At 35.7% G+C, this 15,546-nt stretch overlaps 1 protein-coding gene across 1 annotated transcript in view; it reads right to left on the minus strand.

Annotated features, from left to right (window-relative positions):
- Positions 1-15,546, minus strand: part of CCDC141 (coiled-coil domain containing 141) — a 99,088-nt gene that overhangs the window by 25,452 nt on the left and 58,090 nt on the right. The window contains exons 11-18 of the mRNA XM_033010928.1: positions 13,496-13,687; positions 12,283-12,459; positions 10,584-10,763; positions 9,694-9,819; positions 7,853-8,041; positions 7,397-7,576; positions 6,546-6,695; positions 9-149 (exon numbers count right to left, since the gene is read on the minus strand). Of these exons, the coding sequence (XP_032866819.1) occupies positions 9-149; positions 6,546-6,695; positions 7,397-7,576; positions 7,853-8,041; positions 9,694-9,819; positions 10,584-10,763; positions 12,283-12,459; positions 13,496-13,687 (1,335 nt within the window). The remainder of the gene's footprint in view (positions 1-8; positions 150-6,545; positions 6,696-7,396; positions 7,577-7,852; positions 8,042-9,693; positions 9,820-10,583; positions 10,764-12,282; positions 12,460-13,495; positions 13,688-15,546) is intronic.

Genomic DNA, 15,546 nt, shown 5'->3' on the forward strand with positions numbered 1-15,546 from the left:
AACATTACCTGTATTTTCTCTGCATATGTATCAACTTGCTGAATCTGTATTTTAAGTACTTTCAAATTTCGAGCTTTTTCTGTTTTCTTCATATAGTTAAACTTCAAATTGTTGAATTTCTTTTTGAGATCCTTAAATGATTCTCGGAGCTGAAACAGAGTAAGCATATTTGTTAGTAAAAAAGAAACCAGCACACTTCAGTTTAGGTTTTTTCAAGGTTGTTTAACAGACCACAATCTGAACACTGAAAATTTAATACTGATATTAATAATGTTATACCACCTCATAAAGTGTCCTTATACCTTCAGAATTTCTTTCTAGTAGTGGAAACTCATAATCTTGCTAAATCAGCATTTTTGCATTCTGAATGCTGAGTATTTTTTCTGGAATGGCTGGGGCAAAGAAAGGATTGAGACCAAAGGTGACATCCTTGCTCAGATGATCTATGAAAAAATCCTGTTAGAGAGCTTGCACTGATTTTAACCAGAAGCAAATGTCCTTCACATGTTCTAGTCCATTTAGTAGAAATGGTAATCAGGTAAATGTATATCCATGCTTAGCTTCCAGAAAAACAGTTTTACTGGGCTTGGGCAAGTAGATTTGTATTTATTCACAGTACTTTGCTCCTACAATACAACATTTAGTTTATGTCAGGCTTGATTTTTCTGTTGGGTTCCCTCCTCCTCCCCCCACTTTTTCAGAAGCTCTGGTCCTGAAAGGAATTCACACAGGCACTTAATTTTCTACACCGTGCTAGTCCAAACATCTTAGTATAATTATTTACAGCACACAAAGATGAATCCAGCTTTTGCAGGATCAACATGTAGACTATATGAGCACCTGCCTTTCAAATAACTATTCTATGAATATGGTAGAAGAGACATTCTGCCTAATAGATACCCAAAGAAAGCCTTGCCTAACTACAGCTAGACAGATTTGGTACCATGTGAGAGTATTATTACCAGTTGGCGCTGACTTGGTGCAGTAAGCTCAAAATCAGGGAAAATTATATAACAATATAAATTAGGATGAACTAGTAGCTCTGATTATAAAGCATCCATGCCTTTCAAGAGTTTTCAGATGTTTTATATCAACTGAGATAACTACTATTAAATTTAGGTACAATAAATTTGCTGTAAAACTCTTCTGTTTCTTAGATGGAATGTAGCTGCATTTTCTTTAGTCTACAAAATATTTTTAAAATCTAGAATGACGGGAATGATACTGATGAAGCTCTAGGCCACTACACTTTCATTTACATGCATATTGGTCAAATGCATTGCCAATTTACCAGAATGAGTTTAATATGCATCAAAAAAGAAGTCATATATGATCAACATAATTTAAAAACCAGACTCTGCTCACCATGGGAACTAGTTACAATATGTGGTTATTATATTCTTTACCTTTTTATTTTTCCAATGCTAATCACACTTGTGCTTTAATGTCCTCTTACAGTTCTTATATTCTTTCTCTATCTTTTTATTTTTCCAATGCTAATCACTCATTTGCTTTAATGTCCTCTTACAAGTGTGCCCTTAATAACATGTCATTCTTTCTATTAGCAATGTTATATAAATAATCATATCAAACACACTCAACTAAACTATCTTTAAAGGACTGTAATTTTTTTAAGTATGAAATTTTATTTTCAATATTTTTTCTTTGAAAACTATGAATTTTTCAATTTTATTTACAACTCCAAAAAATCCTATTAGGTATTACAGTTATTATTTAATGCCTTTAAGCAATAGATACAAGAACCAGACAGGTGAAAAACCTGCTTAAAATATGCTTCTGGTACTTTATAAAAGGTACTATTTTAATTACATTGCAATTCCACGATCACATTTTAATTTTTTTTATAATTAATAAAATTTTAAAGAATATAAAAATTACTTAATTTATATATATATATATATATATATATATATATATATATAATTTCACATCCTTAGGCTTTACAATATTCTGCTTTAAGGATAATGTAGAATAAATTCTGTAAAATTATATTTATCTAAAGGAACTAGTATAGTAGAAATGCATCAGTTCTAATGCTTTATGATCTGTTTCTCCAGACACACAAATGAAAAGAACTTAACTTACTTGATTAGTGTTAGCAAGTTGAGGTCACATCCACAATTCAATATTTAGTTAACATATTTGAGGCATTTTTATATTAAAAAGTCGTACAGAATTCCCCCTGCCCCCCTTCCCCTCCCTGCTGAAGAATCTAGGGAGCAATGAATGCTCATTTTACAGCTACTGTTATTGGAACAGCTAGCAATCAATCATTATTATTTTTATTACATACTAATGTTAATCCATCAAGGGATATATTTTTCATTTTCATTTCATCTAGTGGGATGTGTAATGGAAAGGAAGGGAATTCTATCACCAGCACTGTGATCTCCAATTAGTTTAAGCTCTTTATCCCACCTAAGTACACAGAATAATAAAATCTATCTAAAAGTCCTCTGTTAATAAAACAACCTCTGCAGCACAATATTTTGTATTCAGAACACAAGAGCCTTATTTGCTAGTTTAATTTTGAGGAAAAGAAGAAATGAGCAAGTTTATTTTAGTTTATTTCGCTGGCTTATGCATGTCTGTAGGCTAGTGATAAGGCCAGAGGCTCTCCTCAGAGCAGTATGTAAAATTAGATCGCCTTGTTTCAGATGTGATGGCTCATGTGTCAAAGGTCTGCAGCTGCTGTCACTCTTCTCTTTTAGCCCCAGTGGAAAAACCAGATTCATCTCAGACTTGTATATCACTCCCTCCAAGTGCATGTACACAACTCTTGTTATCACCAACAATTGTACCAAGGATGATATATGGCTGCCAATTTATAGAAATCTAAATGTATCTCAGTTTTCCACTATTTTCTGCAAAATTAAATTTAAAATACTAAAGGAACTATACACCCTAATACGGTTCAATGACTTCAGCCCATAAGTTTAATGGAACTTTGTAACTTGTCCATTGTGTCATAGTCATTAATCAGGCAGCTGTTCCTAACTATAGTTGGCCTGTCATGGATGGAGAATTGATAGTGGAGGAGAGGGGTTTAGGTGCCAATTGCTCTGATTTATCACACAACTACAAAATAAATGGAAAAGGCAAGTTATAAAGCTGCTTTAAACATGTTTTTGTTAACAGTACAGTTTCAGTAAAATTCTTTGATTCCTGTATGAGCCACTCTAGGAGGTACTTCAGTGTTGTTAGCCTTTCTCTTTGTATTCATACATAAAACTTTTAGTAGCACTAATTATCAAAACAGTCCATGAAAGTAGGTTGCTGAAAATAGATTTTCAAAGTGGCAAAGATGAAAGAACAGTCAGCCAGAAAGTGGGAAGAAAGAAAAAGTGCTGTTCAAATCACTAATGATTACTTTAATTCTGGGACCACAAATCAAAATACATTACAAGGTGAGAAATGCACTAAGTAGCAGTTCCTACTCACTCGTGAGCAGAGATAGCTTATTACCCTCTATGGTTAAAATCCACATTTTCAGTCATACCTTTCCATAAGCATATAAATAATGACATGATGAAGAGCAAAGAAGAGAGATGACTGAGGAGAGCCGAGAACCTGCTTCAGGATCTGTTAGTGTGCTGTTGCAAGTTTTGTGCAGACATGCATAAATGTTATTTTTAAAGTGATCACCTAAAGAAAAGGCTTTTTCATTGCAAATGTTACCTTATGTGTCACTTAAAATCCCATTAACAGATTCAGTGTAATATTAAGCTATGGTTACTTGAGTCTTGACTGGGCTCTATTGCAAATGTGTAATGCAGTGTAATGCAGTGGAGTTGCAGCTCTTCAGAGGCTGCTACCCAAGCTAGTTACCAAAGCAGGAAGCCCAAACTGGCAATTACAGATCTCAAAGGTCATGTGAGCTTTCCTTACACCTTTCAAAGATGTAGAGGGCATAAATCCCTTTTTTGGCCTTTGCAAATTCTCTTTAGAAAAGGCACACAAGAGGCATGCGTTTTGCTCTTCTGTCCAAGACTGCTTCAAAACTCATGCTATGTATCCATGCTATAAATTTAAGTATTTGTTTCCTTGCTTCCTATAGAAGCACTAATACATTACAAACACAGGGAGCTAGCCAAGTCCTTTATGTTTCAAACACCAGTGAGTCCTAATCACCAAAACCCTTGGCTCACATGCTTTATTTATGCACTCAAATTCACCACATAAAATGTAAATTAATTTAAATATTTACAGCAGAATTACAAATATTTTCACTCAACTTTAAAGTTTGCTCTGTACACCAGTAAATCACAACTAAATTATCTGGTTGCCTGTTTACTATGTGACAGCTATGAACAGCTGCTGCTTGCTGCTTGCACATGAAATATTTATTTGCTTAGACATAGTAGATGGTAAAGAAATTGTCATTTCAGACAGGTCTTCTAGATACTAGAAAAACTCAGAGACTAAATTCTGATGTTAAAATTAACATAATTTAAAATACTGAACTGAATACTCATAGCTTTAACATTCTTGTAGTAATTCAGTGACTGATTTCTTGATCCCTAAACAGAATTAGTTATAAATAATAAAAAAAAAAAAAATAAGAAAAATGGCAATGGATTAATGCATATACAGGTACATTAGCCAATTATTTGTTTAGGAAGTATCTTTTATGCTCACCTCTAAAAGAAAAGGAATCTAAAGGAGAAGATATTACCACATCAAATTTGTATATTTCATTTAGCTTACATTCAAGATTCAATTAGGTATGGGGATGACAAGTTTTAACTTAACCAGCCAACATGGCTTTCCCAATTTAAAATAAAGAAAATAAACTAAAAAACTACAATTAACACTAACTGAAAATAAGCTATGCAATTATGTTTCAGAGGGTGTCCTTTAACTATGAGAAGCTAAAAATATTACATTTTGCAATATAGGGCATGTGGTGAGTAACACATGTTACTGACACACTTTAAATTCGAAAGAGACAGAAAATTGCTTTTTTCCTCTACTTTCTGTTCTCACTGGAAATCTAACAAGGAGTAAAAACAGAATAATAATTCTTCTTGGGAAGGAGTTGCATTCTCCTGCCCTCACCATATAATCCCAGAATCAAAGGACAGAAACGAGAGATTCATTTAAGTGTGTTTTTGAATATGGCCAGCCTTACATAGAGGCTGCTCAGTGAACATTTTCTTTTCTTCAGCAAACTCAAGGAGTTTACAGTAAAAACTTAGAATACTTTAGTTCAAGCCTCAAATATTTTGATTATGCCATGCCACTGCAAAGCATAATGAGACTTCTTGTTCAGGTACTTCATGCTTTAATTCTCTTCTACAGCATGGTGCCCTCTGCCAGAGTGCTTTTCCTGTTCCACCTGCTGTTCCTGTTGCCTCCTAGAATTGGCCAAGAAGTTACATCACAAGAGACTGATGCACAGAAGATCAGAAAATGAAACACGCTCAGCTTATAACTGACAAGGGACTAGAACTGTAACCAAGATTCAAAAAAGTATTTTCTTGATGCACATGTTTTTTCAATTTCAGAATACCTTTTTGTAAAAGTGGATACTTCTCACAAACACATACAAATCTTTTGTAAAATAAAAGAGAATCCAAAGAATTATTTTCTCATCAAAAATAGTTTGGGCAGAAATCCCAGTCACCTCTACTTTGGTGATTTTGAGAAAATACAGTCTTTCTTTAATTAGGTGTGGATTTACTTAGCGAGAGATAAACTAAGAAAATATTACTTTCAGTGTCCTGTGTTTGCACTACCTATGCTTTACACTATGAGGAACATTAGTGTGAAATTCTTCCAGGTAATTATCCAGTTTCTGTACTTCCTGGATGCACAGAAATGCAATCTACAGAACATGAAGCGTAAAGGCCATCAACCTCTTATCTTATAATGGATTACTCTGAGAAAATTAATTCTATGGAATGTTTTTCCTAAATTATTTTTTCCTGAAATATCTATCCAAATCAATCTGTGAAGCTGTGAGTGGATTTGTATTTGGCCTACTAAGATGCTAAATTAATAATCATATTAACTAAATAACTTTTCCTAACCTAAGTTACATAATACTAAATTATAATAAATTGTGCCAAAGTACATTTCCTTTAGGAGTTTTTTAAGCATAATATCTTGAGTTTCTGAAAAAACGTGTTAAGTACTAAATTATTCTGAACTTTTTATTAAAAGACTGAAAGTTATTTCTAATATCCTTACAACTGCAACAGAAGTAAATTCTATTTTTGTTTGAAACTTTAGCTTTAAAAGAATTCTGAAGACTCATGTATTTCAGATGAAACCAACAGAGCTGAAAGCCAAAGAAAATATAGATGCTCAATTTCCAGTCCTCTTGGTACAGTGAAAAACACTTCATTGACAGCCCAACAACTTGATATAACCCTGGACAGCAGAGGTATGGACTATAGATTATTATTGCTGCTGCATGGATCCAAGGTTGCTGGTAAGATGAAAATCGAATTTATTGTATACACATGAAGCATCGAGGGGAATGGTAAACAGTAATATATGTTGGGATTTATCCTATTTACCTCATTTATCTCCTCTTGAGTGGTGCAGTGATGGAAATGCTGTGACAGTTCTTCCTCATACTTATCGGCTTTGGAGCTCCAGTTAATGTTATCACACTCAAATTTAGCAAGATCTTGCTTCAGATTCTTTACAGAAACATTCAAGCAATTCTAAACAGGGGATAGACAAAGAAACTTATAAAACTCAGGAAATGTATTGATTTAACCAATCTAAAATGAAAATAATTTTGAGGCAGAACATGTATAATCAGTCACAATGGGATAAACTATTAAGCCTCCACTGTAATGAGAGCAAGTATGTAGCAGTTTCAATTACTAGTAGTATGAGGAGTAGTTCTGGGTCAGTCACAACTCACACATGTTGTCTTCTCTGAACAAGGAGGAAGTGGCCTTCTCTAGTCCAATACCACCCAGAGATTAACTCTTTTTTGCTGTCAATCAGTTTATGGAGTCTGAAGAGCAGACTGGCAATATGGATAACCTAGGTAGGTCATAAGGGAATGTCTTGCTTTCTCCCTAGTAAATGAATACAAGGCAATGACAATTCTGCCCTGAATAAATAACTCCTTTCTAAAATTATGCCCATTTTGCCATGCAAATCAGTCTTGAATCCAATAATAAGGTAGCACTGTTACTATATTTCCTTTTTCTTTTGTTATCCTTTCTTTATAGGAGAATATTCAAAGCAACCTTTATAAAGTAGCAGGAGTCTTTTAAAAGGATGTTCAAGCGCTATATTTATTTTTCTGAGTATTAATATATTTTTGTAGATCTAAAAGTCAGTTAGATAGCTCCAATAATCTTCCTTCATATTCATCCTTGATTTCACAAATCATTCTAATTCTACTCACAGGTGGCTGCACTGCAGACAAGATATCCACTCCCTGGGTAATAAGCAGATTATATAGCTGTCTGATACGTGCATGTTTCTCCTGAGCATTCACAAGGTAGGCTTTAGCATGGTGCACACTTTCAGGGTTCTCACATATTTCAGGAACATCCAGTTCTCCTGATTTTGATAGACAATCCAGCTGGAACATATTAAAATGAAAATCAGTGTGCGTTTAAAATAATGTGAAAGGAAGCTTATAATTCCTTCCTTACCTATAATGTGTTACCCTAAGCTTCATTGATGTGGGTTTAATTAATTAAATTTGGGTTCAGATCTCAATTTTAAATTCACCAAATTTCATGCATTTTTTCATCTAAAAAGTTAATGTTGTTTGGGGAAAAAAAAATTATAGGCATCAAAACCAAAAAGTTTAACTGCAGTGGGAAGAAGGTATATTTTAAAATATTATACTCACTTTTTTTTTAATGTGATGGAATTTGAGCGTCTTGTTGAAAATCTCATCATATTTTGTCATTGTGTCCTTTAGTGTTTGATGGAAATGAATAAGCTCACTTACTCTCTCAGAATTCTCTTTCACAGGAAATCTTTTCTGGCTTGGCAATTCTAATAGTTTTATCAGGTACTCAAGCTCAGCTTTCAGTTGCTAGCAAAAAAGCAGAAGTTACTTAAATTAAACAAATATATTTGCAAGATTTCCCTTACATTTAATGAAATAACAACCTCATAAAGGTAAATTGCCTTGGGAAAAAATCAATGCCATGCTTTATAAAACACCCTCCACATACTTTACTTTTTGCTAGGCATCACATCTCAGCTATCACCCAGAAAGAGCCTTGGATCAAAACAAGTCAAACTGATTTCTAGGGGAATGGCAAACTGAATTGCTAAAACTCAGAGACAGTATTCAGAGGATGTAGGAAGCTCAGTATGACATACCTCAGCCTCTGACCAGCTTTACCGCAAAAGAATGAAGCTGATATTCTCCTTGTGCTTCCACCACCCCAGTGCTTGTGCGCCACTTTAATACGCAGCTAACACCACAAAAGACATTCTCTGGGCACTTGTCATGGTTTGAGCCTGGTCGACAGCCAAACACCACTCAGCCACTCTCTCCCCCTTCTCTTTCAGCAGTGAGAAGGGACAGATTAGCCAGGCTTGGGTTTTGAGATAGGACCGGGAGGGGAAGATCACCCATTATGGTCATGAGCAAAAGGCAGACTCGTTAGGGAAAGAAAAAAAAGAAGATACATTTATTACAGACACTAACAGCACTTAACAGAGTAGGACAGTGAGAAGCATTGCCACATCTTGAGAACACCTTCCCCCCACCACTCCCTTCTTCCCGGGCTCAGATCTGCTCCCGATATCTCTACCTCCTCCCCCCAGCAGCGCAGGGGCAGGGAATGGGGGGGTGCAGTCAGTGATGCCGCTTCTTCCATCTTCAGTGGGGGGAGCTTCTGGAACTTGTTCCCCTGATCCATTGTGGTCCCCCTCTCACAGGAGACAGTCCTCCACAAACTTTCTCTGACATGAGTCCCTCCCATGGGCTGCATCATTTCCTTACACTGCTCCTGCGTGGGTCACCAACTTTCTCCGACTGGATTCCCTCCCACAGCTGCAGCCCTTCCTGAGATGCTCCGGCATGGGACACCCCCGCATGCTGCAATCCTCCCAGCACTGAACTACAACAGTGGGGGCTACCTTTTCCCAAACGACCCCAGCCTTCTTCAGGCACAGCACCCTGATCACCCAGGCTAAACACAGGCCATAAATCAATATCTGCTCCATTGTAGATCTTCATGGGTGGCGGGGTGGGGTGCCCTGCCGTCTCACCACAGGATACAGGGGGGTCTCTGCTCCGGCACACCTCCCCCTCCTTTCTTCCTCCGTTCCTCCACTGACCTTGGTGTTCATGCAGCTGCCGCAACTCCTCCTCACAAGTTCCACTCTTCCTCACCATGCCCCTTCTTAAATACGTGATCGCAGAGGTGCAGCAGATTGGCTCAGTTTTGGTGCAGAGGTGGAGCTCACTTGGAGCTGGGGGAGCTTCGAGAAGCCACCCCTATAGTCTCCTCCCTTGCTACCAAAAAACCCCACCACTCAGTCAAACCCAGGACAGCACTGAAGGTAAAATGTCTTCTCCCTTACCTTGTAAACACACAGAAACACTTCTGGAAAAGTAATGTAAAACACAGAATACTGTGACCCCAGATGCTCTCTCTGTGGTCAGTGTGAATGTACTGTACCAAAAAGAGATTTTGATCCACCATGCGCTTCACTAGCTTGGTTTCTTACCTGATACTGTGGCTTCATCTGGTTAAGCTTTTCTTGTAGTTCCAAAACAATAAAAATGTCACTTCCAAGGTTAACTGTTGCAGAAAGTTGAAGTGCCTCTTGAAGAATCTCTAATCCATGGGTAGTCTAAAAGATAATCAAACAGTTCAGTGTTTCTATCTGTAATAAATAAAAAAATATTTAAACTAAAATCTAAATTTGTAACAAGAACCTTCCCCAAACCAGACACCCAAATGCTCTCAGTAAAACACCTGTCTCAAATCCTCTGACTGACAAGGGTGACAGGATATCTTTAAGGCAGTGTGTAAAAATGATTCAGACACTGAGATTGGAGGACCCATACACACAGTGTATTTTCTGTGATAACAGATGTTGTGGTTTAGTGATAAGTTGCACTAGATAAACAGCAGCTACAAAATTCTGGTTCTGCTACTAGCCTAGCTAGTGTTGTTTTTAAGGAATTCTGCACAATGTCCCTGTGCCGAGGAGGTTGCAATCCTCTTTCCTTATGAACATGGTTGCACTTCAGTTTAGTAACTATTAGGACACGGTTTAGTTTAGTAACTGTGAAGTCACAACAAAGTGGTGGGTTTTTTAAAAAACAAAGCAATACAAAAAACTAAAGCACTGCTGGTATATTATATGGACTTGATTAAAACTCAAAATCTGAAGTGGGGACTTGGTCTTGTATGTGTTTGACTATGGATAAAAAGATAAAAACCATGTTTCTGAATGACTGTCTGAAAGGCAGAATAGACTATGGAGAAGTATCTTATTGATCTTCTCTCTTAAACAATTACCTATAGTAGTTGATGAGAGAGTGACAAACAAAATAACAACATTCTAGAAATGTTTGCCACAGTTTCTTTCTACCTAGACGTTTTACTTACAATTTGTAGTTGTTCTTTAAATATCTGGTACTGTTGCTTGACAGGTTTTACTTGAGTAATTTTAAAATTCCAGATTGCCCAAAGATTGGTCAGCTCTTTCTTTTCTTTGCTCAGATTAACAACAATATCTTCTGTTACTCGTACAGATTTTTCTACATTTAATATTAAATCCTCATTTACCTGGCAAGTAAACAAACATGTTTTTTTCAATGTATGTTTTTATAAAATACAATTAAAGCCTCATAGTATTAAAGTCTCAACAAAGCTTAATAAGAAACAACTATTCTAGTGTAACTTCTCTGAAAATCTCTAGTGCTCTAGGTATCTTTAAATACACTGTTAGAAATAGGCATAGATCAACCGAACTTGTATACTGAGGACACTGCTAACATTAAAGTTCAAAACCTAGAAGAAGTCAGTAATGACTGAATTATTGCCATGTGATGGCTGTTTAATGCTCATACAAAATAAAGTAATTTCTGAATAGCTAGAACTACACAAAATGGCCTTTTGGGGAATAACAACTGGAAAGTGAAGTGGATGAAGGAAAGACCACTACTTTGTGCTGATAAGCAAAACCACACCAAAGCATGGGAGGGATAAAGTGTTTAGTATTAAACATCTGGTGTTTTTTACTCTTTTTAACAGAGCTCATGTCAGAAATACCAGAAAACTTGGTAATGATATTTCTGCTTTTCCCATTCTGGAATTTTTCTTTTAAGAAAAGTTTGAGTTCATCAATTATTTGTATGATCCTTACCTTCTAGATATTTAAAAACTACAACATAAGAATATCATGGGAACAGAGTAGCAGAAAATATGACAGAAACACACTTCCAGGTCTTTGCATAGATAATGGTATGCTGAAGATATGCTAAATCTTTTAGTGACCGCAGTGCAACCTCATAGTCACATGTATTCAGCTTGCCTTCACACTATCTTATCTGTGCCTGGCTGCATCCAGCTGTGACAGCACACACTTTAGCCCACACTAACTGCCTGAGCACTTGTCCCTCCTTAAATAGTTTTTTCCAGCTCACCTTGCCTGCTGCTGTATGCTATCAACACCAACTAACTCCCCCTTCTCAACCTAATTTAACTGTTCCCTCGTCTGTCCTATAAAAACAGAAAAACCAGCTGGGTATCCAGGCCATCTGCATTAATTGGGACGACTTTAGGAGAGTGGCTTAGGGAATGCCTGCACCTCTCAAATGATCATTCTCATGAAGGGATGCTGGAAAATTAGATGGGGATGCCTACGCAGTGCAGCTGAACCCAAGACAGAATGTAAAGACACCAGGAAAGATTATCTGTAAGAAAGTAGTTCTAGCACCCGTTTCTTTAGAAAAGCTTAATATACTCAATTAGTAAAGACTACCTCTTAGCGGAAGTAAAATAAACTTAATACTGTACTTGCATATATGCTGCTTTAGTAGATATGTGGATGTATTATATTTGTATGCAAGTGCTGGATCATTTGTTAAGGGCTCTGTCGTTGTTTATCACAAAACTTTCTATATTACTTATAATGTCATTAGTACTCAAATAATACTTTCTTATTTTAAAGGTATATAGCAGCACTAGTCCCTTTAAAACAAGGTACTGGAGAAATTACAGTCCATCAGTCACAGCATTAGGATGAGACCTGATCACAAGCAAACATCAGCATATTCAATACGTTTTATCAGACTATACTTACCATATTTACTAAATTAAGAAAATTGCAACCCATAGTTTGGGTGGAAAATATCTTCTTTATAGCCTCTTGCCACTGTCTATTAGTTGATTCTACTGCAATTTTATTTTCAGCCTCCCTGTTTGTTTGTGGTGGTTCTGATTTATAGAATTCCTTCAGATTGTGAATATCATCATTCGTCTACAGAAAGACATAAAATAAGCATCAAAAACAAATCAAAAATTGAGCTGTTATAATCAGAAGGTATATAGACATGATAAAATTGAATAGCAGCCTCTGAATCTTTTCCAGGTTTTAATTATCCTCCCTAAAATCTATATAAATACTAAATAATACTAAATAAAAAATTTTAAATAACCTGTAAACCAGTACATGGCAAGCAGACAGGTGGCAGCAATTCGTTCAACTTCTGTCATATATCATTACATGGATATTATATGTGAGTGTATCAATGCAATGATTATCACAGATCTGTTTAATGTGAAGTAACTGAAGTTAGTAATAATTGGAAGTAGATACAATCCAATTTTTTGACTGTTTATCTTCAAATAAATAAATCCTATGGCTACTTTTATCTAATAGGTTCCATTCCATCCTCAACTGCTTTTTGAATATAAAACAACAGTGTTGTAGAATCTTAAAGCAAGCATTACATAAAATGAAAAATAACTGTCCTGGGTATCATTAGCACAGCTACCAAAATTATGTTGGTATTGAATCGATTATGATTTCAGCTAGAGCTGGTTTATATTTAATTTTTAAAGCTCTTCAAATGAATTAACACTTGAGTGGAGGTAGTGTAAGACAGTGATAAATATCTATATCAACATATTATGTTAAATATTTTAAAAATTATTTGAAGTAAAATCAGTAAATTTAAGACAGTACATACATGTAAGCATTTTTATTATTTATATAATGAGAGTGCACATGCGTGCAGGAGAAAAAGTAAAAATTCAATTATAATAATTCCTACAATGGTGATTTAAATCAGTAGAAAATTTGTACATAGACTAGTCATTATGTTGATGCAAGTTCAATGACCAGGGCTGCTTGCCCTGATGGAACAGATATTCTTTAATGTAGAAAGGAGCTTACAGGCTTGCAGTGCTTCCATGGCACATCATCTACAGGATTTGTCTTCACTAGCTAAAAGCACATTTTTCACTTGTAAGACTTTCATAGTCTAGTCAGAGAACAAATAAGTAATCTGTACCTCCATAGCTGACTTTAGAAAGGCCACATAAGTTTCTAGAACTTCTAGTTTTGAACTAATACTTTTTTCAATTTTTTTCAGTTCTTCATTCAGAAAGTCTGTTCTGTTAGAAAATGTTGCCATTTGCTCAGGTTCAAACTCTTCCATAACTTTGATGATTCTCACAGCTGCTTCCAGTTCATGTGAAGTTTCCTTTGAGGGTACAAGCATAGAACAACATATATAATGATGGAAAAGGAAATGAAAATTAACAATGTGATATCAATATTTACACCAGTATTTCAATCTTATGTATAAATTCAGTTACTTAGGTGAAGAAGAGCTCATAATGAACTTTACGTGCTGAAAATAACCATTTCTCTCCTAAAATTAAAAAGTATGATGTAGTGACACTAAAAAGTATGGATGTAGTTATGAAAATAGCTATTTTGAATGCAAAAAAGTAGGATTTTCAGTATTCACATTAAGGAAACCACAGTGTAAGAATATAAACAAGAGAAGCATTCTATACAGGAACATTGATAACCAGAATTGATACAACACCTTTAATAAATAGTATAGCCTAATTTTCTGAACTGATTCTCTTGAGTCCAAATACCTCTTAACTGCTGGTCTGATACTTAATTCTAATAAAAGAACTCTGTGTCCACTCTAGAGACTCCAGAAGTACTGGATCCTCATAAGGCTACTTCTGTTTTAAGGCCTGTCCTTGTAGCACTTCGCCTTATGAACCTTAGTTCCACTCATGCCTTCATTCTTGAATCAGTAATTGCTTCCTAGCTCCTGACTAGTCCTCACCCATCAAGCTAGCCTGTGCTACATTCAAACCCAAACCAATGCTCTTGCATGCAGAAGATCTGCAAAAATCACATGGAGATCAAATAGTGGGTTGAATCTGTTACTGCATCAACTGCTCAGACCCAGAAGAAAGTCACAGTATGCTGTCTGAGCAAGAGTCAAGTTATTAACATATTCCATGATTCAGCTGGGAAATTGGTTTTCAGATTCACTGTCTTAACTCATAGCTTCACATTTCTAGGTGTATGTGCTTATCTATTTTTATATATTTAACTCAATAACACTTCGCATATCTACCTCTGGCATTCAGATAAGAATGCAAACAGTAGCATATCACAGTCCACAAAAAGAATAGGTAGGAGAACTGACTATTGTCAGGGCAGATTGTACACTACAACAAACAAAGGTAACACTCTGGCATGCAAACATTTAGCAGAAGAGACAATAAAAACTATTATACAATCTCATGGAACAAAAAGAGGGTCTTGCTCATCTGCTGAACTTTTTATATTCTTACTACATACTCTCCAGAATTTCTTTAAAGTGAATTTTATTTCCACAGACACTGTACAGATCCAGCTCTTGGGTTCCATAAAGCTGTTATCTGGAACAAAAAAGAACTCCACAGGAATAACGGAGTTTTAAGAACTAAAACATAGGATACTTTTAAATATATATTGCCATGTTGTTCAGATTAGCCATGAAATTTGCACCTGTGTCAAGACCATGGAAAGGATGCAAATGTTTTTAAACCACTTTCAGATACTGCAGTACTGCTAAGGGAGTTGGAAAAGCCCTGGATGTGACTTTAAAATAGCCTTATCTATGTTACAGAGCTGAGTACTGCAGTGCTTTCATACCATGGATGCATTACTAACAAAACCAATGGATATCTGATAGCAACTTTACAGCCCCCTTCAAAGTTTCTCCACTCAGGAACTACTTTTTTGGGGTTTGCTGATTCATCCCTTTTATTTGGCATAATAACAAGATTTTTCTGCACCTCTGACTGTCTAGAGAATTTTTAAACTTGGTGCCTCAAGTAGAAGTAGCAATCCACATTTGATGACTTCCTGTCAAGGGCTGATACTGAGATTTAGAGATAGTAACAAATAACATGATGAGATAGAGACAATGGGGATAAACAGTGATATAAGAAGGACTGACTTGTAATGTTATCTGTGGTTTTATTCATTAACTGCAGCTTTAATCTAAACTATTGACCTATTTTCTTTCCAATAATACATAAGAAA

This window comes from Tyto alba, unplaced genomic scaffold, assembly GCF_018691265.1.
Source record: "Tyto alba isolate M040663 unplaced genomic scaffold, T.alba_DEE_v4.0 Super-Scaffold_7, whole genome shotgun sequence".
NCBI classification, from domain to species: Eukaryota; Metazoa; Chordata; class Aves; order Strigiformes; family Tytonidae; genus Tyto; species Tyto alba.